The 23350-nt window shown below is 39.9% G+C and overlaps 1 protein-coding gene across 9 annotated transcripts in view; it reads right to left on the bottom strand.

Annotated features, from left to right (window-relative positions):
* LOC105492489 (fibrous sheath interacting protein 1) overlaps positions 1–23350 on the bottom strand; it is a 259605-nt gene that overhangs the window by 181204 nt on the left and 55051 nt on the right. For 8 of the 9 annotated variants that reach the window (XR_011606159.1, XM_071067116.1, XM_071067117.1 and 5 more), the window contains exons 9-10: positions 20214–20372; positions 9058–9195 (exon numbers count right to left, since the gene is read on the bottom strand). Coding sequence is in view for 8 of the 9 variants with exons in the window: in XM_071067116.1 (XP_070923217.1) it covers positions 9058–9195; positions 20214–20372 (297 nt within the window). In the remaining variant the exon portion in view is untranslated. The remainder of the gene's footprint in view (positions 1–9057; positions 9196–20213; positions 20373–23350) is intronic. The other variant, XM_071067115.1, reaches the window with a different exon arrangement.

The raw sequence follows: 23350 nt of genomic DNA, 5'->3' as shown, positions 1-23350 counted from the left end.
TGTTTGGAGTAGTGCTGAATTTGGAAAAGATGAATATCCGGTTGGTAATAGCTTAAAGGTTTTAGAATAAAGCCTACATTTGTGGGTGGCCACAAATCTTAGCTGAAAATTGGCTGAACTATACAGATGTGACTTAGAGAGGTTGGATTTATTGAAATGTTCACAGATTGAGGTGTCAGAAGAGCTGGGCTTCGATTATTTCTGAAAAATCATTTAGCTGCTCAAGACTTTGGTTTCTAATCCATGGAACTGCCCCACATGACCTCTAAGCCCCTTTAGCTCTCACATTCGAGAATTCTGAATCTATAGCATGTGTAACAATTGAAGGTAGACTTTCCAACCCATTCTTTCAGCAGAAGGAGCACTCCAGTCTTCTGACTGGGGTTCATATATGCTTATATCAGGTTAAGTGACAAGAGCATGTCGAAATAAGAATCAGAATGTGAGGATTTATCATCCTTTGTGAGCCACATTCTTATCCTCAGTGCTCAGCAACAGGGCTTAGAGTGCTAACATTTTGATGCAATAATGACAATGCAGTTCACCAAACAAGGCCAAGCTCAGTGGTTTCCAGGAAACTGAAAAGAGAAAGAATGTGGATAGAAATAGTAGAGACTTCAAATGATGGAGTAAATGAATGAAGTTCAAACTGAGAATCAAAAAGAGACACAAAAAAGACCTAAAAAGTGTGGTCAAAGCATTTGGAATGACTAGAACGAGAGAAAGTTTTTCCTAACAATACTAACAAAACATCTTTGAGAGTATTTTATCATTAGTGGGATCAATGGGATAAGGTCAGATTGATGATTTTTTATTTAAAATGCAAAAACTTTTAAAATGGAATTCTTTTGATTTGTGAAAGACAGGATCATTATGCAACTTCATCAAAGGTATTTTTACCTAACTCTAGAAGTCAAAAATGTTCTTTATTTTTTTAAAAAAAACAAAAAATCTTTATTGTCACAATGGAACACTCACACCTCTGAAAAATGAGACAAATAATGAATTATTGTTGCTATTCATTTAAATTATTCAAAAAGTCCATCATTATGTTAATGGATTAAAATATCCTTAAATTAAAAAATGATATAATAAAATTGCCTCAATTATGGCTCCCCTTTCTTTAGAAATAAAGGCAATTTAATAGAAAGTGAAAATTATCTAATAAAGGTAAGTTATAGCACATATTCTATTTCCCTTCAGGTGGTTGTTAGTATATATGCACCAATATATGAATATACATATATAACACAGTTGATAAAATCTATCTTAAATGTTTATTTTTATGTTTTGTATCATATATTTTCAATTAGAAGTCCTATATTAGCCTGGTGCGGTGGCTCACGCCTGTAATCCCAGCACTTTGGGAGGCCAACGCAAGCAGATCACTTGAGGTCAGGAGTTCGAGACTAGCCTGGCCAACATGGCAAAACCTCATCTCTACTAAAAATACAAAAATTAGCCGGGTGTGGTGGCACATGCCTGTAGTCCCCGCTACTCAGAAGGCTAAGGAAGGAGAATCGCTTGAACCTGGGAGGCAGAGGTTGCAGTGAGCCGAGATCACGCCATTGCACTCCAGCCTAGGCAACAGAGCGAGACTTGGCTCAAAAAAAAAAACAAAAAGTCTTCTATTGACAAAGTCCAGGTCCTTGTCATTTTTATCATCCTACCATAGTATTAAATGGGTTAATATTATATAAGTTGCTTTGACATTCCCTTCTTTGAGAACATTTATTTCCTGGGGCTTTTTTGTTTGTTTGGTTCATTGGTTGGTTTCCTTGGGCATTATTACTTTGAAAATATTCCGAAAAGTAGAATTATACAGCTCAAAAATATGAATCATATTATAGCTGTTGTTACATTCATTGACCAATTGTTTTCCAGGAAAAAAAATAAACCATTCAAAAAGCTACCAATAATGTCCAAATATCACTGTCCCAATCTTTACACCACTCTTACTGACACATAATGATATCATATTTGTCATTCTTTTGGCTGGCCTAACAGGTGTATATAGTTCCTACAAGTTGTCTGAATATGAATTTTAATTGCTGGTAAGGCTGAATATTATTCCTTGTGATGACTCACTCTATTTTTCTAAATACATAAAAACCATTTACTGAGATACAATAAGCAATGATCTCTTGTACACATAGATGCTTTCCACATTTTTAAACATTAATTTATTTCTGTATAGACACAACACATGTATATTACAGAAGTCTGAGATATAAAGGAAAGCACAATAATAATATAAAAATCACCCATAATCCCAACACACTTTTCCCTTTAAATAGTGTGTGTTACAAAAAGTTAATTTCCTTTCTTTGCCTCCCCATCCATCCCAATCCCTGCTAAAAGTAACTGCTGGTAAGCATTTGGTATACGTATATTGTTCCAGGATTTTCCTATGACTCTTTTTATTAAAATGGTATCACACTGATCACTATCTTCTGCAACAGGCTCTTTTTCCTTAATGCTCAATCACAGACATCTTTTCAAGACACATAGACTTACCTCATTCTTTTGATAGGCAGATGGTATTCTAGTCTGTGTCAGTACAATAAGTTATAACACTGGGTTAAAGCAAGGCAAAAGGGTCCCAGCTGATATCTGAGGTATATATATTACATTTTTTCAGTTATGGTCTCATAGGTAACCATCACCAGTTCCCTTGCCCCCATAGGTATCTGCCACCAGTTCCTTTGCCACCTTGGTCTTCCATTGCAATCACCCAACCTCTCCTCACCCTTGCCTCAACTCATCACCCCTCATCTCCAGCTTTCGTGGACTCCTGAGAGCTGTCAGAGAAACCCTTCAGCCTTGCTGGCTGGCTCCATTTCACAGCAGGGTTTCCAACCTCCCCTGGGCTACCTGACTGTTTACCATTGCTTTTATCTTATTTTCACTGGCTCTATTCCAGTCCCTTCCTACCCTTCTTCAATCCCCACTCTACCCTCCCACTCTGACCATATGGAGAGGTCGCTAATTTACAGGGTAAGTAGAGAACATTCAAACATGGCCTCTCACACCTTTTCTTCATCTCTCAGCCTGCCTTTCGTGGCCCACCCTTCCTTTCTTTCATCCTGAATAAGGAAAAGGGTACCCTGGTTCTTCTCCAAGGCTTACCCCTCCATCTTCAATGTTGCCCTCCATAAGACGTCCTTCCCCCCTGGAAACAAGCTTATGTAAATGTCATATTAATTATGTTAATAATAAAAATAGCAAAACAAATGTATATCACACTTAAAATGTCCAGACCCTGTTCTAAGTACCTTACATATACTAATTTAAACTTCGTAACAGCCCTATGAGGTGAGTGTTAGAGTAATTGTAATTATCTCCATTCTACAGATTAACGAACTGAAGCACAGAGGGCTCAGGGGACCCGCCAAGGTCACACAGCTACTAAGTGCACAGTTGAGATTCAAACCCCAAGCAGTCTGACCTTTAACCACCATGCCCCCTATAAAAAGCTTATATACTAGGACCGGGGAAGTGATTTAGGGCAGAGTGGGGTTAGAAGACTGGATGGGCAGAGAAGCCTGCAGAGCACCCAAACCAACAGAAAACTACTCTCTTCTTTGTCTGGTTTGAAGTACCAGAGACAGACATCACTTGTATGGCAAATGATGGAGAGACTGTCTGTGGGGGCTGTCTTATGGTGCCTATTCTATGAAAACAGATACTCCCATTATCTCTTCATTCGAACATCCCAAGTTGTCTCCATACAAGTAACCTGGTGGAAAAACTCCTATCCATAGCTAAAGCCACTACACCTAACCCCATGGGAACCAACTAGGCAAGCGGCAGGTGGCTCAGCACAAACTCCCTGACATGTGAAAAGAGCTCAAACGCAGCTCCTCCACCTATTCACCACCTACAGCCTGAGACACTCACCTAAACCATCCAGGCACCCCATGATACTTCAACACTCTCTACCCAGCCAGTGTCACTCCAGTCTAGTTTGAATACTTAGTCCCAGACAGACCATTTCCAATGAGATAATTCTAACTTTCTTCCTCAATATTTACCAGAAATATGTCTCTTTTTGGCTTCCCAATCACCATGCATTTTCCTCCTCTGCTATAAAGAATCAAATTAACATTTAACATGTCAGCCCTTTAAATCTCTTTAGGAAGTGACCATCTGTGATTTTTCTACCAAACCACTCCCCTTCCCTCCTACCCCAACAAACACATACAAAACACACATGCACTAGTCTCTTCTTTGCTGGGCTAAATAAATACATGTAGCCCCATTAACGATCCTTCATATGACCTGGTTTTACATCTCTTCCTCATCTTGGTCACTCTAATATCTACAGATGATCCATTTTGCTTACTTCTCTCTTAATGTGTCCCAGAGCAGCTGTATGACACGGCTAACTCACACTAAGGAAATCCTACAGATGTGCTTCACACATGCTGCTTCCAGCACCCACGGCTCATCCTTCCTCCACTCTCAGAGTGGCTTTTCAAGGCCCCTGATGCCTACTGAGTTTCATATTAAGTGTGTGAGCTTCAACCTCATTTCATTGTCTACTTTCCCTAGCTCCTAATAGCTAAATCCACTGATGCCAACAACACTACCACCTCCTACGGACTAAATCAAATCCCACTTCCTCAACCAGTCTTGACCAAGACAAATGTGCATCAGCAGCCTCAGCCTAACACTGAAACACAGAATTAAGCTGCTTTTCCAGCCTTTACTGACAAATCAATCCTGGATGCAGGCATTTCCAGTACCCCCTAGGGCTCCTATACTGCCCCTTAGCTCACTCTTTCTTCTCCCATCCCTAAAACAGGATATGGGTTTGATCCTTAGATCACCAATTCAATGGCCACAGATTACGTCTTCCACCAGTAATCCTGAAAGGATGTTCCATTGCAGGAGGCAGAATAAGGCAAAACTGCAAAGTTGGCCATTTCCTATCATTCAGAAACCACATTCTCTGGTTGGAGGGCAGTAGACTAATTTTGTATATAGAAAAGACAATCTCGCATTCTCCTAAAAAGTGTTACTAAATTCCAAAAGTAACTTTCAATAGAAGATTTAATCCAATTAATACCAAATATTTAGGAAACACACAAACTAGTTTTAGATACTATATATTAAAAATAACATCACTTCTTATTAAAAGTAAGTGTGCCAACAATCTCTGGCAAAAGAACAGAGGTCATCTTGCACTACTCTCTTGACTTTAAAGCAATGAAATGAAGTCTCTCAGACAGTGGTCCCCAACCTTTTTGTCAATAGGGGGAGGGGTGGGGGAGGGGTATGGTTTTTGGATGAAACTGTCCCACCTCAGATGATCAGGCATTAGATTTTCACAAGGAATGTGCAACCTAGACCTCTGGCGTGTGCAGTTCACAATAGGACTCGTGCTCCTATGAGAATCTAATGCCACTGATCTGACAGGAGGCAGAGCTCAGGTAAAGCAAGAGATGGGGAGTAGCTATAAACACAAATGAAGCCACCCTCACCTGCTGCTCACCACCTGCTGAGCAGCCCTGTACCTGGTCCTTGGTCCAGGGGTGGGGGACCCCTGCTCTGAGAAACTATGTAATTTATTCAAAGTCACAAAGCAGGCTATAAACAAAACTGAAACAAGGACTCAGGTCTCCATATTCCCGGTCGAAATAGTATCTAGCCGTCTATGAGGTACAGTGCGTTTTCAGAATTTGAAACACACTGTATCTTCCCCTCAACAGGTCACATGGTACACAATGGGAATCCACAATTATGAACTCAGTTAGGAATCTACAGTTATGAATCTACACTAAGCAATGAAAACATAAAACAGGGCCAGACGTGGTGGCTCAGGCCTGTAATCCCAGCCCTCTGGGAGGCCAAGGTGGGCAGATTGCTTGAGCTCAGGAGTGACAGATCAGTCTGGGAAACAAGGTAAACCCCTGCCTCTCCTAAATATAAAAAAATTAGCTGGTCATGGTGGCACACACCTGTAGTCCCAGCTATTCAGGAGGCTGAGGTGGGAGGATTACCTGCACTCCAACTTGGGCAACGGAAGTGATACTCTCAGAAAAAAAAAAAAAAAACATAGTACAGATTAATATTCGTGGGCCTTTATCATGCAGATAACAGCCTCTGAAAGTGTTAACTGTAAAAGACAAAACTATGAAAATAAAATTTGTATAGGGGAACCCAAACATTTCACTCATGAATATTACTGATTATAACAAGTTTATCACACTTTAATTAACAAAAAAACAACATTAATCATGAAAAGAAAAGCAAGTCCCAGAAAGGCAGTAATAGCATAGTTGTTAAATGCTAACCATTTGAATCCTATCTCCTCCACTTACTAGCCGTATAACCTTAAGGAATTAGTCAATCTCTCTTTCGCTCCATTTCTTCATCTACAAAACGAGGACTGGTATTTACCTTATGGAGCAGCTGTGATGATTAAACACTTTAGTATCTGTAAAATACTTGGGACAGTGCCTGGCTCATAGTTGGTATTCAATAACTGCTCTTATCTACTCATGTATTATTCTTTTCCACTTGGATAACAACCAACTCTTGACATTTATTATATCCCTTTAAGTGTAGCCAAACTTCATAAGGCAGTGGAATGACATACGCTTTCTTAAAGGATCCTGGTTTTCAGCCAAAAATTAAATAATGGTAGAGACGTGGTAGAAAAGAACAGGTACAGGTTCAAGGTATGTGATAAATGGCCAGTGTCTTAGTCTGTTTGGGCAACAAAATAATGGTATTTTGGGTGGTTTATAAACAACAGAAACTTATTTCTCACAGTTCTAGAAGCTGGGAAGTCCAAGATCAAAGAGCTGGCAGGTTTGGTGCCTAGTAAGGGCCCATTTCCTTGTTGATAGGGGTGACTTCTCACTACATCCTCACACGGTAAAAGGGGCAAATGAGTTCCCTTGGACCTCTTTTATAAAGGCACTAATTTCACTCACAAGGGTTTCACTGACATGACCTAATCACTTCCCCAAATTCTCCACCTCCTAATCCCATCACCTTGGGGATTAGGGTTTCAACAGGAATTCTGGGGGGACACAAACCTCCAGACCACAGCAGTGAGAAATCAGGAGAATGGATCATGGGGAGTGACAGGCTTAGCCTACCTTGGATTGGCAGATATGGGGTGAGAGGAAGTACCAACAGTTTTCAAAACCAATCAAACCACAAACATTTCATTTATCATATTGAATTTACAATGTACCATCATTACCACTACAATGAATGGCCAAGAGCCCCCCTTACACTTCCCTACCATTCCTACTTCTTTTTTTTTTGAGACAGAGTCTTACTCTGTCGCCCAGGCTGGAGTGCAGTTGTGCAATCTCGGGCTCACTGCAACCTCCACCTCCCGGGTTCAAGCAGTTCTCCTGCCTCAGCCTCCCAAGTAACTGGGACTACAGGTGCACGCCGCCACACCAATCTAATTTTTTTTGGATTTTAGCAGAGACGGGGTTTCACCTTGTTACCCAGGCTGGTCGCGAACTCCTGAGTTCAGGCAATCCGCCCACCTCGGCCTCCCAAAGTGCTGGGATTACAGGAGTGAGCCACTGCCCCCGGCCCATTCCTACTTCTTCTACTTCATCCCATCAACAGAATCAGGGAAATCTCTCTGAAAATGGAAACAGAGGTCTCCCTGAAATATAACACCCGTGAGATTCTCCATGCAAAGCAAATAAAAATGAGCTCTAAAAGAAGCACCATGTATTCATTCCCTTTAGATCTGCTGCCAACTCTCATGAGGTGACCCTGATCTCCATCAGGCTCTGTGTCAGTGCTGCTATCTGTGGCCTGCGGGCAGTGAGGGCAGTTCAGCTGGGCTTGACCATTAAGGTGTGAAGACGGGATTGTGACACACACTCAGGGGCTCTGAAGGGGAGCATATTTTAAAATCACTCACCTGATGTTTACTCCACAGTGCAGTATATTAAGTGGAATAATGACAGAGGGAGTGACTGGAAACAAGAAATCCTACAAAAACCAGGTTATAAGTGGCTAAGGCATGAGGTGACAACACTGAGAGAAGGGTGATAAAAGTAGGGACAGAAAAAAAAAAGACTTTGAGTCATAAGAAACTCAGGAAGGATTTGGCAACAAATTAGTCACATTGTTTAAAACTCAAAGAGGCTTGAAGATCACCCAAGATGACAGAATTTAGCAGGAAACCAAAAGGGGTTACTGCAGGTAATTACCACAAGACCACAGTCACAAGCTCAGCCTTGACATGTTTAATTTTAGGGAAAATCCAGGTATCCAGCTAAAAACATGCTGTAGGTAGCTGGAAAATCATAATACGATAGAGCATTTCTAACAGGTTCAGAGTATCAACCAGCTCACAACTGGGTTGCTCTAAGAGTTTTCACTCATCAGTAATGACATGTCTTCATGTTGAGCAAGAAAAACATGAAGTAGGCCAAGAAAGACTTGGAATGCATTAAAATTCATTAATTACTAATAATATATTAGTAATTACAAACAAAAAGTGAGAGAATTTAAGCTATAAGTTCAAAACAGAAGGATGATTTTAGGGAGAACTACCAAATTTTTCCACAAAAAAATGAGTATTTGTGTCACTGTCAGAATATTAGGATTAAGGATAATTATTCTGACTTCAGATAGTATCTTACACACTATCCGAAGTATCTTACACACTATCTGAAGTCAGAATATGCTTTATGTTATTTAAATTAATGTTTTATATTATATAAATTGCTTAAATTCAGAATAATATCAAAGTCCTATGAATTATATGTTTAGCTTTTATTCACATTGTGACTGACAAATTCACATGGCTGATTTAACACATGAGAAGAGTCATAAAATAGTCAAAAGAGACTGAAACCTTTTTTGGTACAAGTTTTGGTTATACCATCTTTAAATAAGAGAGATGGTCAGGTGTGGTGGCCCACACCTGGAATCCTAGCACTTTGGGAGGCTGAGTGGGGCAGGTCACTTGAGCCCAGGAGTTCGAGACCAGCCTGGGCAACATAGAGAGACCCCAACTCTATTTTTGTCTAAAAAAAAGTTAATTTAAAAAAAAGAAAGACTTACCACATTTTCCTTCATCATTCTCAGCTTTTCATCAATCTCTCTCAGCCGAATACGCAGATCCCGTTGCTCTTTGGTGTTCCTGAGTACCTTTTCTCCTGGAGTTACTTCCATATTTTTTTCACCATCAAGGTCAGGTTCCTAATTAAGAAAAAAAAAAAAACATCATTTCCAGGCTGGAAATGTGCTGTCACATACCAACCTCAAAGCAACTGAGCCTTGAGGGTTAGCTTTGCTTCTCGAACAATATTTCTTCCCTTCAAAACAATATTTTATAATGCTTTAAAGTCTTTCCATTTTAGGAGGTAAAGGTCCAATTGTACATACAAAAAGCAGGAAAGGAACCCAATTTTTATTGCATACAATTCTACTTAGCAAATTATTAAAAGAGTGTGTCAATTTCAAGAAGTGATTATTTTATATTTGGCTTCATTTCTCACTTCTGGTAGCTTTCAATCTCTAGAAGCATCCTGATATGGTTTGGCTCTGTGTCCCTACCAAATCTCATGTCAAATTGTAATCCCCAGCGTTGGAGGTGGCGCCTGGTGGGAGGTGACTGGGTCATGGGGGTGGAGTTCTCATGAATGGGTTAGCACCATACCCTCAGTGCTGTTTTCGTGATTGTGAGTGAGTTACCACGAGGTCTGGTTGTTTAGAAGTGTGTATCACCTCCCTCTTCTCTCTCTCTTCCTCTTGCTCTGGCCATGTAAGAAGTGCCTGCTTCCCCTTCACCTTCTGCCATGATTGTAAGTTTCCTGAGGCTTCCCCAAAAGCAGAAGCTGCTATGCCTCTTGTACAGCCTGCAGAACCGTGAGCCAATTAAACCTCTTTTCTTTATAAATTATTCATTCTCAGGTATTTCTTTATAGCAGTGAGAGAACAGTCTAATATACATCTAGAGGCTGAATTATTATCAGAAATATTTTTAAAGGAAATCTAATGTTAGGGAGGAGTTTGGAAAAAATGGTATCAAGGTCTCTTTGCAATGCTAAGCAGTCAGCATTTTATAAACTTTTATGAAGACACACCTGCTATGAAGCAGGACACATGGTAATCTGAAAAGCACCCTGGATTTCATTTTTAAATTGAAATTATTTTAATAATCTACAACTAGGATTTTTTCTAAATCTTAGGGCAAGCAAAGAGAAGGAACAAAAAGAAATAAATTATAAGTTGGACTTAACAACATTTTTAAATGTTGCTTAATCAAAGCCACCATTGAGAAAATGAATAAACCACTAACTGAGAGACAATGATCATAACACACATATCTGACAGAGGACTTGTATCCAGAACACATAAGGAACTCCTACAACTCGATAATAAAAATAATCAAATAGACAATAACAATCAATCAAATGACAATCAAATTCTATAAAGACTTGCACAGATACTTCATAAAAGCTGTGTGCATGACAAATAAGAACATGAAAACCTCCTCCACATCATTAGTCATTGGGGAAATTCAATTAAACCACAACGAGACACTACTACATAACCACTAGCATGGCCCAGATGAAAAACTGAACACCAAATGCTGGAAATGTGTGAAACAAGAGGGACTCTCTTACATTGTTTGCAGGACTATACAATGGTACAACCACTTTGAAAAACAGGCCCTTTCTTTTTTTTTTGAGATGGAGTCTCGCTGTGTTGCCAGGTTGGAGTGCAGTGGCACAATCCCCGCTCACTGCAACCTCTGCTTCCTGGGTTCAAGAGATTCTCCTTCCTCAGCCTCCTGAGTAACTGAGATTACAAGCATGCGCCACCATGCCCGGCTAAGTTTTGTATTTTTAGTAGAGACAGGGTTTCACCATGTTGGCCAGGATGGTCTCGATCTCTTGACCTTGTGATCCACCCACCTTGGCCTCTCAAAGTGCTGGGATTACAATTGTGAGCCACCATGCCAAAACAGGCCATTTCTTAAAAAGTTAAATGTTTGTCGATCCTGTGACCCAAAAATTCAACTCCTATGAATTTATCAAAGAGAAATTAAAATATGTAACTATAGCCTTGTACACAAATGTTCATGGCAGCTAAAAACTGAAAACAGCCCAGGTGTCCATCAATAGAAGTATGATAAACTCTGGTGAGTACCTGCCACAGCTGGGACCATCAGAGCGTTTCTCCTGGAGCTCCATCTTCCGGTTAGGTTTAGTCAAAGTAAGGAGAGGAGTTCTAGGAGAGTAGAGGACAGAAGGAGAGAGAGCTTGGGGTATTTTTCCCCTTCCCCCCATACTTTTGCATCACAGTTTGGGCAGTGATGTATCCCTGAGATGTGCTGAGTTTTCTTAGATTCAACTGCATGTTCATGCTCAAAGACTAACAGAGGACACACTTAGAGCCACTCTACTCAGAAGGATATAAAACAGGAAACACAGCAGGGCAGTATCAGGTATCCCTTTTCAATGGGAGTGTTTGCTACAGTCCATGCCAAAACAATATAGGTATAAAGAGCAAAACAGCTATAAGCTGCCTGTCTTAAAATCCGCCTATCCTACAGGAGCCATTATATCTTGAAATGCCCCCACAGGCACACTGAGTCCAGGGACCCAGCAAGAAATGTGCCCAGCCACAAGAATCACTGCAGTGAGAGATGCCCAAAATATGGCTTCTCCATCAGGTCTTTATAATTCTCCCAATCCAGGGATCATTTTAAGCATAAGCAAAGTTGCCTCCTAACGTATTTGGCATTCCAACTTTTCTCAGACTGCCAAGGAAACAGAGTTAGGAAACTAACTACAGCTCAAATGCTCATGCTGAGGGGGCTGGGGTTGGCTAACCCTTTGCTCATGTCCTCTATTATTACAACTTCAGATGGCCAGTTCTTCTCCCCCAGCTCCAGCTCTTGCTGAGCTCCCACACACTTTTTCTTCCCCCTGTCCACTGTGGCTAGTCTCTTGGTGTCCCAACATCCACTGTTAGCTCCTTTAAAGCTATATAAATAGTCCCTTCATATAATTATCTTCAAAATACAAGCTAGGTATTCCTTTTGTTTCTTGTCAAAAACTCTAACTGATATATAGAGTGTGTGTGTGAGTGTGTGTGTGTGTAGAGAGAAATAGACTGGAAGGAAATTTAACAATAATTAACTTGGTAAAAATCCTGATTATTTAATCTTATTTTTCTTGTTTTTGTAGTTCCTGAATTTCCTACAATAAACATGTATCAATTTCATAAGCAGACAGGCCTTTTTTTTTTTTGAGACACGGTCTTATTCTGCCAGCCAGGCTGGAGTGCAGTGGTGCAGTCACGTCTCACTGCAGCCTCGTCCTCCCAGGCTCAAGCGATCCTCTCACCTCAGCCTCTCAAGTGGCTGGGACTACAGGCGCACACCACCTTGCCTGGCTGATTTTTTGTGTATGAAGAAGGAATGGATGTCACTATGTTGCCCAGCCTGATTTTGAACTGCTGGGCTCAAGGGATCCTCCTGCCTCAGCCTCTCAAAGTGCTGGGATTACAGACGTGAGCCACTAATTTTTTATTGTTAACAAATTTTTCTACCAAGGCCATTTTTGTTCTGTTCTGACAATGTGACTCTCCATACCTAAGAGGTATAGACCCGAAGGCTGGATTCTAGCTTCAGTTCTGCTGGAACAATCAGCTGTGTACTTTTAAGGAAGTCACCTCCTCTTTCTGGGTCTCAATTACTTCTGAGAAAGTTATTTCCCCTTCTAATAGCTTATGAGTCTGTAATTCTCTACAATTAGACCCAAAGGATATACAACAGCTTTCTTCAGTCATGGCCTCCAATAGCATAACCGTATAGTTCAAATATTTGAAAAATATTGTATGATGAAAGCAGAGGCCAAGAGGGGGCAAGGAAAGGTAGCCACTGATGCTGACAGAAATTGCCCAGCTGCAAACTCAAAAAGCTCTGTGGTGCCAGGAAAGATCCTTTTCTCACAACAAAGTGCCAACCAGGACTGTCTGTCCTTGTAATCATCGGGAAGTATCTTGATTTCTCATAGTAGAAATGTTTAATCAGATTCTCTGACCGACATATCATTTCTGTGTTTCTGAGTCATACAGGAATGCTTTTATGGAGAATTCAATAAAAGCTGTACTCGATATGCCACAAGAAGGGAACTGTCCCTGAGGCCAAGATCAATAGATACTTGTTGATTTGACTAATTGCTTGCCAAGAGATTCTGAGTTTATCCTTAGAAAAAGTATGTGTGGTGTTGAGTAGGCCAAAAGGGATCTTTGGAGCAAAATAAACTCATTTTCAAAAGTCAAAAACAGAGGAAATTACCCACAGCTTCGTAAGTTATTTGATATGCAAATAAGGCATGCGTTAAGGATTGGCAAAATACAAACCTGTCTAAATAAAGCCAGTTTGGCCTATGTTTTCAAGATAATGCTATACATTTCCATAGGCTCCTGCTATTTCCTGTCATCAGATGGATCGTGTGCCTGGCAGTACCAAAAGTAGAGAAAAAGATATTTCAGGCAGATTGTTTTTATCACCTTGGAATAACGCCATAAAATGAAGGAAACCTTGACTACATCAGAAGCTTAACAGAGGGAAGCAAAGAAATATAAGCTTCACAGTAATCTGTAAAATGGAGGTGGCAAGGGTAGTTTCCCAGATTTAACTGGAGATCTAACAGATTGGCACTGGAGGTAAAGAGCTCTGAAGTAACTTCTTGTTTGTTCCTCAAACCCATAAATCCATGCTCCTGTGGCTTCTATGGGTTTTGGAAACGAACAGATGGTCAATAAGATTTCTGTGCCTGTAACTAGCATACATTTTAAAAATCCTAAATTCCTGCCCTCAACCAAAACTTTAAGTACATCTGGGGTCAAGTGGAGTCCATGGCCATTACTGGAACTATACAAATCCCTGGACCCAATAATAAAACATCTTTCAGAATTACATGTCAAACAATGGTCTGTATTTCCTCAACTTCAGCTAATATTGAGACAGGAAGAGACCAAAAAAAAATTAATTGTTGCTGTCAGCAATAATAGCATGATCTTGGCAAGAAAGGAGATCAATATAAACTACAATTTTCCTCAATCAAATGATTGCTAATTTTTTCTGGAGCTTACCAAATTGTGTACAACTGAATCAATATTTTAAGAATAAGAAAATAAATCAAATTAAGGAGGACCTTTATATTCAATTAAACTAGTTAGTTTAAGAACACAGTGATGCCGCCTGTCAAGGAGAGCCATTTCTGAGGCCCTCCCCAATCAGAAAAAAAAAAACTAATGGTGAACTGGAATTCTAGATTTAGTAAAACTGATTTCATGAGAGATGAATAAACTGTACTTGTATATAAGAGCCAAATGGAATAGAAGTTATTATTGAATCCAGTTGCTAAGGATTTAAGAAACTGAATGCTTACATAACTCCTATATCTTAGATATTTCTGGAGAGAACTGGAATCTAATACATCTACAAATAAGAAGTATGGTAACTAAATTATAGAACATCACTCAGTTTTATGATGGGATTTACAATACATGGAAAGAACGAACTGATTTGTTGAGGGTTAGGAGATGGATACAGAAAAGTATGCACAGTTAAACCACAGATCTTAAGAAAAAATTGCTTCAATTAGTTCTCTTGCTAAGACAAAATGAAAATAAAAAGCAGATGTAAAAACTGCAACCACATATTATTCACATTACAGAAAGAGCAGTAATATGCCATTCTTTCTTTTGACGTGACCACATGCTTTGTTTTATGCTAAGGAAATCAGATGCGTAAAAGCCAAATGCCGCTTTTAAAACATTGCCATAAAGTTAAGTGCTGGGCCAGAGCATCTATATGAGAACATCACAATCAGCGAGCCCGTAAAGAGAAGAAGACTTCTTATCTGCCCTTTTCCCAAAGACCAACACCTCCTTCATCTCTGAGCCACATTCCTAGAGTTCCTCAAACTATTCTAACTCAACCACATTGACCCAACCACATTTATCATCTTAAATCTATGTGGATACCAACTTACTACCTTATAGTTACCATACACAGATAAGTCAGAAAGTCTATGTTTCAGCTTGTTCAGAAAACTGTTTTCTTGACCAACAAAAATAAATCTTCAAAGGAATTTTTAAAATATCATGCCTTCATCAAATAACCCTTCTTTTCCCCGTGCTCCCGCAGCATACACTTTCCGTACTTTTCATCCGATCAGTGCCCAGCTGGTGGTGGTTCCTGTTTCACTGCACAGTCACTCCACAACTTGTTCTATGCTTACATCACATCCTCTGGTATCCTACAAGCTACCTTGAGGTCAGAGATCAAGCTTCATACTAGTCTGGACACTACATCAGCCACTACAGTATCTCCCACGAAATAAGCAGGCATTCAAAAATGTACTGATGATCTCTGCAAAGGCTGGACAAGCAACATAAATGCGTGAAGTGGGCCTCAGGGCCTGCCATGCAATATAAAGTGGTGGATACTGCAGCAAACTGGAGAATCTGTGCCCCATAGAAAGAGCAGTTGCTATTCAGCTCAATCCAGTAATTGCCAAGCAAGAATTTAGGTCTAATGCTGACATATTTTCTAATTTGAATTTTTCAAGAGAGAACTAGAAATTTGGATTTTTATAGGAATTCACCTAATTTTTTAAATGTTGACTAAGAAAAATCTTTAAACACTTTGTAAGCAAAAGGAGACCCATCTGGGAGATTAATTTCTCCTGTAGGTCAGGAGTTCCTGACCCCCAGGCCATGGACAGCTCTGGTAGGTGGCTTGTTAGAAATCGGGCCCCAGAGCAGGAGGTCAGTGGCAGGCACAAGTAAAGCTTCATCTGTATTTGCAGCCACTCCCCTCACTCGCCTCACCACCTGAGCTCTGCCTCCTGTTAGATCAGCAGCGGCATCAGATTCTCACAGTAGTGTGAACCCTATCATGAACTGCACATGCAAGGGATCTAGGCTGCACACTCCTTATGAGAATCTAATACCTGATGATCTGTCACTGTTTCCCATCACCCCTGGATGGAACCATCTAGTCGCAGGAAAACAAGCTCAGAGCTCCCACTGAGTCTACATTATGGTAAGTTGTATAATTATTTTGTTATATATTACAATGTAATAATAATAGAAATAAAGTACACAATAAATGTAACATGTTTAAATCATCCCGAACCCATCCCTCTCCCTGGGTCCGTGGAAGAACTGTCTTCCATGAAACCAGACCCTGATGCCAAAATGGTTGGGGACCGCTGCTGTAAGCCACCAGTTTTCAGCCTCGTGATACACAATGGTGGCCTTCTTCTGTGTCTCTGGTCCCTCTGCCTCCTTCCCTAGTTCCTCTTCCTCCTCCTGCCCCTCACTTATGGAAATAGACTTTCTGGATATTCCTTGGATGTGCTCTCTCCCTCCCCTCTGAACCACCACAGCACTTTACTTATAGCCTTCTATGAGCCTGGGCACGGTGGCTCACGCCTGTAATCCCAGCATTTTGGGAGGTTGAGGCAGGTGAATCTCTTGAGGCCAGGAGTTCAAGACCAGCCTAGGCAACACAGTGAGACCACATCTCTACAAAAAATAAAAAAAAAAATAGCTGGTGTGATGGCGTGTACCTGTAGTTCCAGCTTCTGGGGAGGGTGAGGTTGGAGGATCACTTGGGCCCGGGAGGTGAAGGCTGCAGCAAGCCATGATTGCACCACTGTACTTCCAGTCTGGGTGACAGAGTGAGACCTTGTCTCTTGAAGAAAAAAAAGCTTTCTATGGCACTTGCCTGTGCTGTCTTGTCCACAGTTTTCTACATATACTCAATACCTCCCGTAAAGAAATACATTCTTTATGTCACTTATAATAATATAATTCGCTGAGTTCTGTGTCACTGTGCTAAACACTTTATGTATATTAACTCAGCTACTCTTTACAAGAACCCTAAAGAATATTACTATTATTTTATAAACAAGGAAAACGAGGTTTAGAGAGCTTCTAATTAGTGCCCAAGTCCACAGAACTAGTAAATGTTAGAGCCAAATTTGAGGTGAGACTTTTTTTTTTAATTATACTTTAAGTTCTAGGGTACAGGTGCACAACGTGCAGATTTGTTACGTATGCATACATGTGCAGATAATTTCCATCTTTTTTTTTCTTTTATTTTTCTTTTTTTGGGACGGAGTCTTGCTCTGTCGCTCAGGCTGGAGCACAGTGGCACGATCTCGGCTCACTGCAAGCTCTGCCTCCCAGGTTCACACCATTCTGCTGCCTCAGCCTCCCAAGTACCTGGAACTATAGGTGCCCGCCACCACACCTAGCTAATTTTCTTTTGTATTTTTAGTAGAGACGGGGTTTAACCGTGTTAGCCAGGATGCTCTTGATCTCCTGACCTCGTGATTCGCCCACCTCGGCCTCCCTAAGTGCTGGGATTACAGGCGTGAGCCACTGTGCCCAGGCTGAAGTGAGACTTTCTGATTCCAAAGTATTTTATTTGCCTGATTCACCTTTAAGTTCTCTACAATTCCTTATATCCAGGAGCACTCAGTATGTGTTGAATCAATTGTTCAAAAACAGAAATTTATATTCCACTTAAAAGAAATTCTTAAGGAGGACGTAGAAAAATTACTGGTGAGTTAATGGTTTGCAGAAGAGTTACAGTGAATATGAACTATGAATATTTGTGGATTAGCAATTGATTGGAACTCATTCATCAACTACACAGATACACAGGGTTTATTCAAGATACAGTGTACTTATACAAAAAGTAGTCCAATCCAAAAATAATATCCTTAAAATACTTTGCCATGTTAGCATTTTTGCTTTGCAAATTCAATGTGCAATGCTGGTTTTAGTTAGAAATGAAGAAATGCCAAAGGGAAATTGAACAAAAGCTCAAAAGATATTCTTTTTTCTTTTACATGCAAAAAGCATAAATTATTTCTTTTTAACAACTACATTTTTGTTTCTACATCCAATGGGAATCCCAAAATGTTGTTTTCCCTTTTCTTTCCAAATATATGTTGTTTCACATAAAAACACATAATCTCAGTATGTAACAAAAATGTAATGTACTAGTTTTCCCTTTCATTATTTTTAAAATATCTTATCTGAACCATAAATGTGAACTCTGAAAATGTGATTTTGTTGATGATGAGAAAATGGGACCATATTCATGCTTTTTATTTGAAATCCTAATGGCCCAACAAAGCTCTGAATTCTCTGTCTCTTTCAAGAAGAGGAGGAAACAAGGGTCACCAGGTCATTCCCATGCTATATTCTTGCCAAAAATGCACCTTTTGGATGGCTCTATCAGTGCCTCGGACTTCACAGACTTCACTTCATTTGACAGTCATGAAAAACACATTTTCTATATTTAAGACCATAGTTCAGCTCTGAGATTTCAGCTACCCTTGAAATCTAACAACAACAACAAAAATAAACTGAAACATGAAAAGAACAAAGAGTATCTCTGAAACATTTTATTATTCTATGTAGGGTTCCTCCTTTTTGAAAAATAGAATTCAGTAACATAAATAAACTAGCCTAACTCATGTCAAATTCCTGAGATATGGCCAGGCACGGTGGCTCACGCCTGTAATCCCAGCACTTTGGGAGGCCAAGGCAGGTGGATCACGAGGTCAGGAGACAGAGACCATCCTGACCAACATGGTGAAACCCCATCTCTACTAAAAATACAAAAATTAGCCGGGCGTGGTGGCGGGCACCTGTAGTCCCAGCTACTCGGGAGGCTGAGGCAGGAGAATCGCTTGAACCTGGGACGTGGAGGTTGCAGTGAGCTGAGATTGTACCACTACACTCCAGCCTGGTGACAGAGCAAGACTCCATCTTAAAATAAAATAAAATAAAATAAAATAAAATAAAATAAAATAAAAAACAAAGTCCTGGGACACATTCAAGTGAGGACAAAGATTCCAATTATCTCTGTTTTCCAAATATTTTCATCCCACTGCAGAATTTCAAATCGATAGTGGGAACAACAGCACCACTACTGCAGTTTAAAGGATCAGAAGCAGCTGTTCTGTCCTTTAGAAATACAACCAGTTACAAAACTGTTTCCTTGGAACACCTTCCTACTGCTCCTTTCCCCTCAGGTTGCTTCAACTGGCATGAAGCTAGATCCCTAACCTTCGACTGACAGCTTAGAGAAGGTGCTTACTATAAATCAGAAGGATTACCTATAGGCTACTGATATTTAAATCTTTGGATGTTCTACAAAGATCACAGCCATCTACGATTGTAGAGAAAATGATCTGGTGAAAACTTTCACAAAGCTGCTACAGAGTTATTAATCTCTTATGCAATCAGAAATTTTCTCCTCAGTCTACCACCCAAACCAAACCAGATTCCATGAAGTACTAAAATATAGGGGTGGGGGAGAAATTTACTTTTCTGATATGCCACACCTTCTACCAGATTTTTTTTTTTTTTTTTTTTTTTTTTGACAGGGAATCTCGTTGTGTTGCCCAGGCTGGAGCACAGTGGCACAATCTCAACTCACTGCAACCTCCCGCCTCCCGGGTTCAAGTGATTCTCCTGCCTCAGTCTCTCGAGTAGCTGGGAGTACAAGCATGCACCACCACACCCAGCTAATTTTTGTATTTTTAGTAGAGATAGGGTTTCATCATGTTGCATGTTGGCCAGGCTGGTCTTGAACTCCTGACCTCAAGTGATCCACTCACCTTGGCCTCCCAAAGTGCTGGGATTACAGGCATGAACCACCACATCTGCTTTGTAAAAGAATATTTGAGGGAACTACTGAGAGAAGAAACAATTCATTTCAAAACTCTCATAGGAAAGAAGTCAACATAATGAGCTTCACTGCTTGATGTTAAATTAAACGAGTGAAAAGAATGTGGCGGAGTAAAGGGCTGCCACTGCTAACACCTAGTGCCAGAGGAATAAAGAAAAATAAGGCTCTCAAAGGACTCATGAGTGCCATATCAGCTTTATTCCCTCCCCTCACTCTTGATCATGATCGAGATTTAGCTTAAATCATACAGATACAATAATATTAAAATAAATATTTCCTCAGTGACCCCATCCCAGAAAATTACCCAAATGAAAGAAAAGTGAGTAGAAAGTGGAAGTAATCGAAGGAATATACACACTGTTAGGAAACTATGATCACTGGAAAAAGCAACTGGTTAACAACCAGATTGTAAAATTATGTGAACTAGCTTTAGCACACATTAACTTGAACAGTCTACGGGTTCTTCAAATACCTGATTATTCTGATTTTCAAGTCTTGGAGAAAAGCTGGAAATTGCTGGGGAGGCTGCAGAGAGTTCCTGGAGTTTTATATCAATTTCAGCAAGCTGCTGATGCTGGGTGACTGCCAGTGCATATCCTTTTACTGGGACCACCCAGCCAGACTGATCACCCTAAGAGGAAACAAGGGTCACCAGGTCATTCCCAGGCTATATTTTTGCCAAAATATACCTTTCAGGGGGCTACAACAATGCCCAGGACTTCACACAAACACACACACACACATGCACAAACACACACACACAAACAGAATTAACATTGGGTTAGTAAAAGAATAATATGAAATAGTTTCTGGTTTTGTTATCTGCCAGCCTGCATCAAGTATCTCCTAATATTTTGATGGGGGTTTCCCCTGTGGAACAAATCTCTTAGTTTCACAGTCTGGTTCTCATGACATTCTCATTTATCTACATTCAAAAAATGTTTTGTGACATGTTAAGTAGGAAGAAAGCAGGTTTACCCTGTAATGGAACATGGTATTTTCAAACTCTGTTCCTTAAAAGTAACACAGGGTCTATAAAATCAGTTGCTTTGGTTTCACAAACATAACTGATCATCTTTCATTCAACTAATATTTGTTCCATATTAACTCATAAAACCCATTCATTACATTCATTCAAAAATCTCATACTAAACGCCTACTGAACATATATATTATGCTAGGCACTGGTGATTCGATAAGAATATCACAAGGTTCTGCCCTCGAGGAGTTCTCAATTTCTTGGCAGCAACAATTTTAACAAGGTATGAAGAGTGCTGGTAAGCCCTGGGCACCATGGGAACCAGAGAGGATCAACTAACCTCTGTGGGCAGGAAAGGGCTGGAGAAAACAGGACCTTAATCAAGGAAACACCATGATCAGGTCTGTATTTTAAAACTGGAACTACTGAGAGCAAGAGTGGAGGCAGAAAGCCCAGTTAAGAAGCAATAGTTATAATCTAGAACAAAAGTGCTGAATGACTGAACTAAGGAATGTTTTCTGGGAACACAGAACAGAATCCAGAGATATATAGGAAGTAGAATTTACAGAACCTGGAGGTAATTTTGTGGAACAGTACAGGGAGACATAAAGATCAAGGATGAAGAACAAGTTCCTCAAGACACGGATGCCCACTGTCACCACTCCTATTCAACATAATACTGGAAGTCCTAATCAGAGTAATCAAGAAAGAGAAAAAAATAAAAGGCATTCAAATAGAAAGAGAAGAAGTTCAACTATCTCTGTTTGTAGACGACATGATTCTATACCTAAAAACCCACAGTCTCTGACCAAAAGCTCCTATATTTGACAAACAATTTCAGCAAAGTTTCAGGATACAAAATCAATGTACCAAAACCAACAACATTTCTATACACCAACAACATCCAAGCTGAGAGCCAAATCAAGAACGCAATTCCATTCACAAGAGCCGTAAAAAGAACAAAATACCTAGGAATACAGCTAACCAGGGAGGTGAAAGACCTCTACAATGAGAATTAAAAAGCAGTGCTCAAAGAAACCAGAGATGACACAAACAAGTGGAAAAATATTCCATGCTCATGGATAGGAAGAATCAGTATTGCTAAAATGGCCATATTGCCCAAAGCAATTTACAGATTCAATGCTATTCTAAAAACTACCAATGATCTTTTTAACAAAATTAGAAAAAGCTATTTTAAAATTCATATGAAACCAAAAAAGAGCCTGGATAGCCAAGCCAATCCTAGGCAAAAAGAACAAAGGACGCATCACGTTACCTAACTTCAAACTATATTACAAGGCTACAGTCACCAAGAGAGCATAGTACTAGTACAAAAACAGACACAGAGACCAATGGAACAGAAGAGAAAGCCCAGAAATAAAACCACACACATATAACCATCTGATGTGCAACAAAGTTGACAAAAACAAACAATGGGGAAAAGGACTCCCTGTTCAATAAACACTGCTGGCATAACTGGCTAGCCATATGCAGAATATTGAAACCAGAATTCTTCCTTACACCATATACAAAAATTAAGTAAAACCTAAATCTATAAAACCCTTGGAAGATAACCTAGGAAATACCATTGTGGACATAATCCCTGTCAAGGATTTCATAATGAAGATGCCAAAAGCAATTGCAACAAAAACAAAAATTGACAAATAGGACCTAATTAAAGAGCTTCTGCATAGCAAAAGAAACTATCAATAGAGTAAACACAATTACAGAATGGGAGAAAATATTTGCAAACTATGCATTCAACAAAGGTCTAATATCCAGAATCTATAAGGAACTTAAGCAAATTAATAAGCAAAGAACAAATAACCCGATTAAAAAGTAAGCAAAAGACACAAACAGACAATTTTCTAAAGAAGACACATACATAGCCAACAAGCATATGAAAAAAATGCTCAACATCACTAATCATTTGAAAAATGCAAATCAAACCACAATGAGATACCATCTCACACCAGTCAGAAAGACCATTACTAAAAAGTCAAAAAAATCACAGATACTGGCAAAGCTACAGAGAAAAACACCTATATGCTGCTGGTAGGAATGTAAATTAGTTCAGCTATTGTGGAAAGCAGTGTGGCAATTTCTCAAAGAACTTAAAACACAAGTACCATTCAACCCAGCAATCTCATTAATGGGTATATACCCAAAGGAATATAAATCATTCTACCATAAAGACACACGCATGCAGGCCAGGTGCAGTGGCTCATGCCTATAATTCCAGCACTCTGGGAGGCCAAGGCAGGTGTATGGCTTGCGCCCAGGAGTTCAATACCAGCCTGGGCAACATGACAAAACCTCATCTTTACAAAAAAATTTTAAAAATTAGCCAGATGTGGTGATATGCACCTGTAGTCCCAGATACTCAGGAGGCTGAGGTGGGAGGATCATTTGAGCCTGGGAGGTCGAAGTTGCAGTGAGCCATGACAACATCACTGCACTCCAACCTGGGTGACAGAGTAAAACCATGTCCCAAGGGTGGGGGGGTGGGGGAAGGCACATGCATGCATATGTTCATCGCAGCACTATTCACAAAAATCAACCTAAATGCCCTTCAATAGACTGGATAAAGAAAATTTGGGACATACACACCATGGAATACTATGCAGCCA

Source organism: Macaca nemestrina, chromosome 7 (genome assembly GCF_043159975.1).
Source record: "Macaca nemestrina isolate mMacNem1 chromosome 7, mMacNem.hap1, whole genome shotgun sequence".
NCBI lineage: Eukaryota > Metazoa > Chordata > Mammalia > Primates > Cercopithecidae > Macaca > Macaca nemestrina.
The sequence above is the reverse complement of the archived record's forward strand: the minus strand, read 5'-3'. Positions and strand labels throughout refer to the sequence as shown.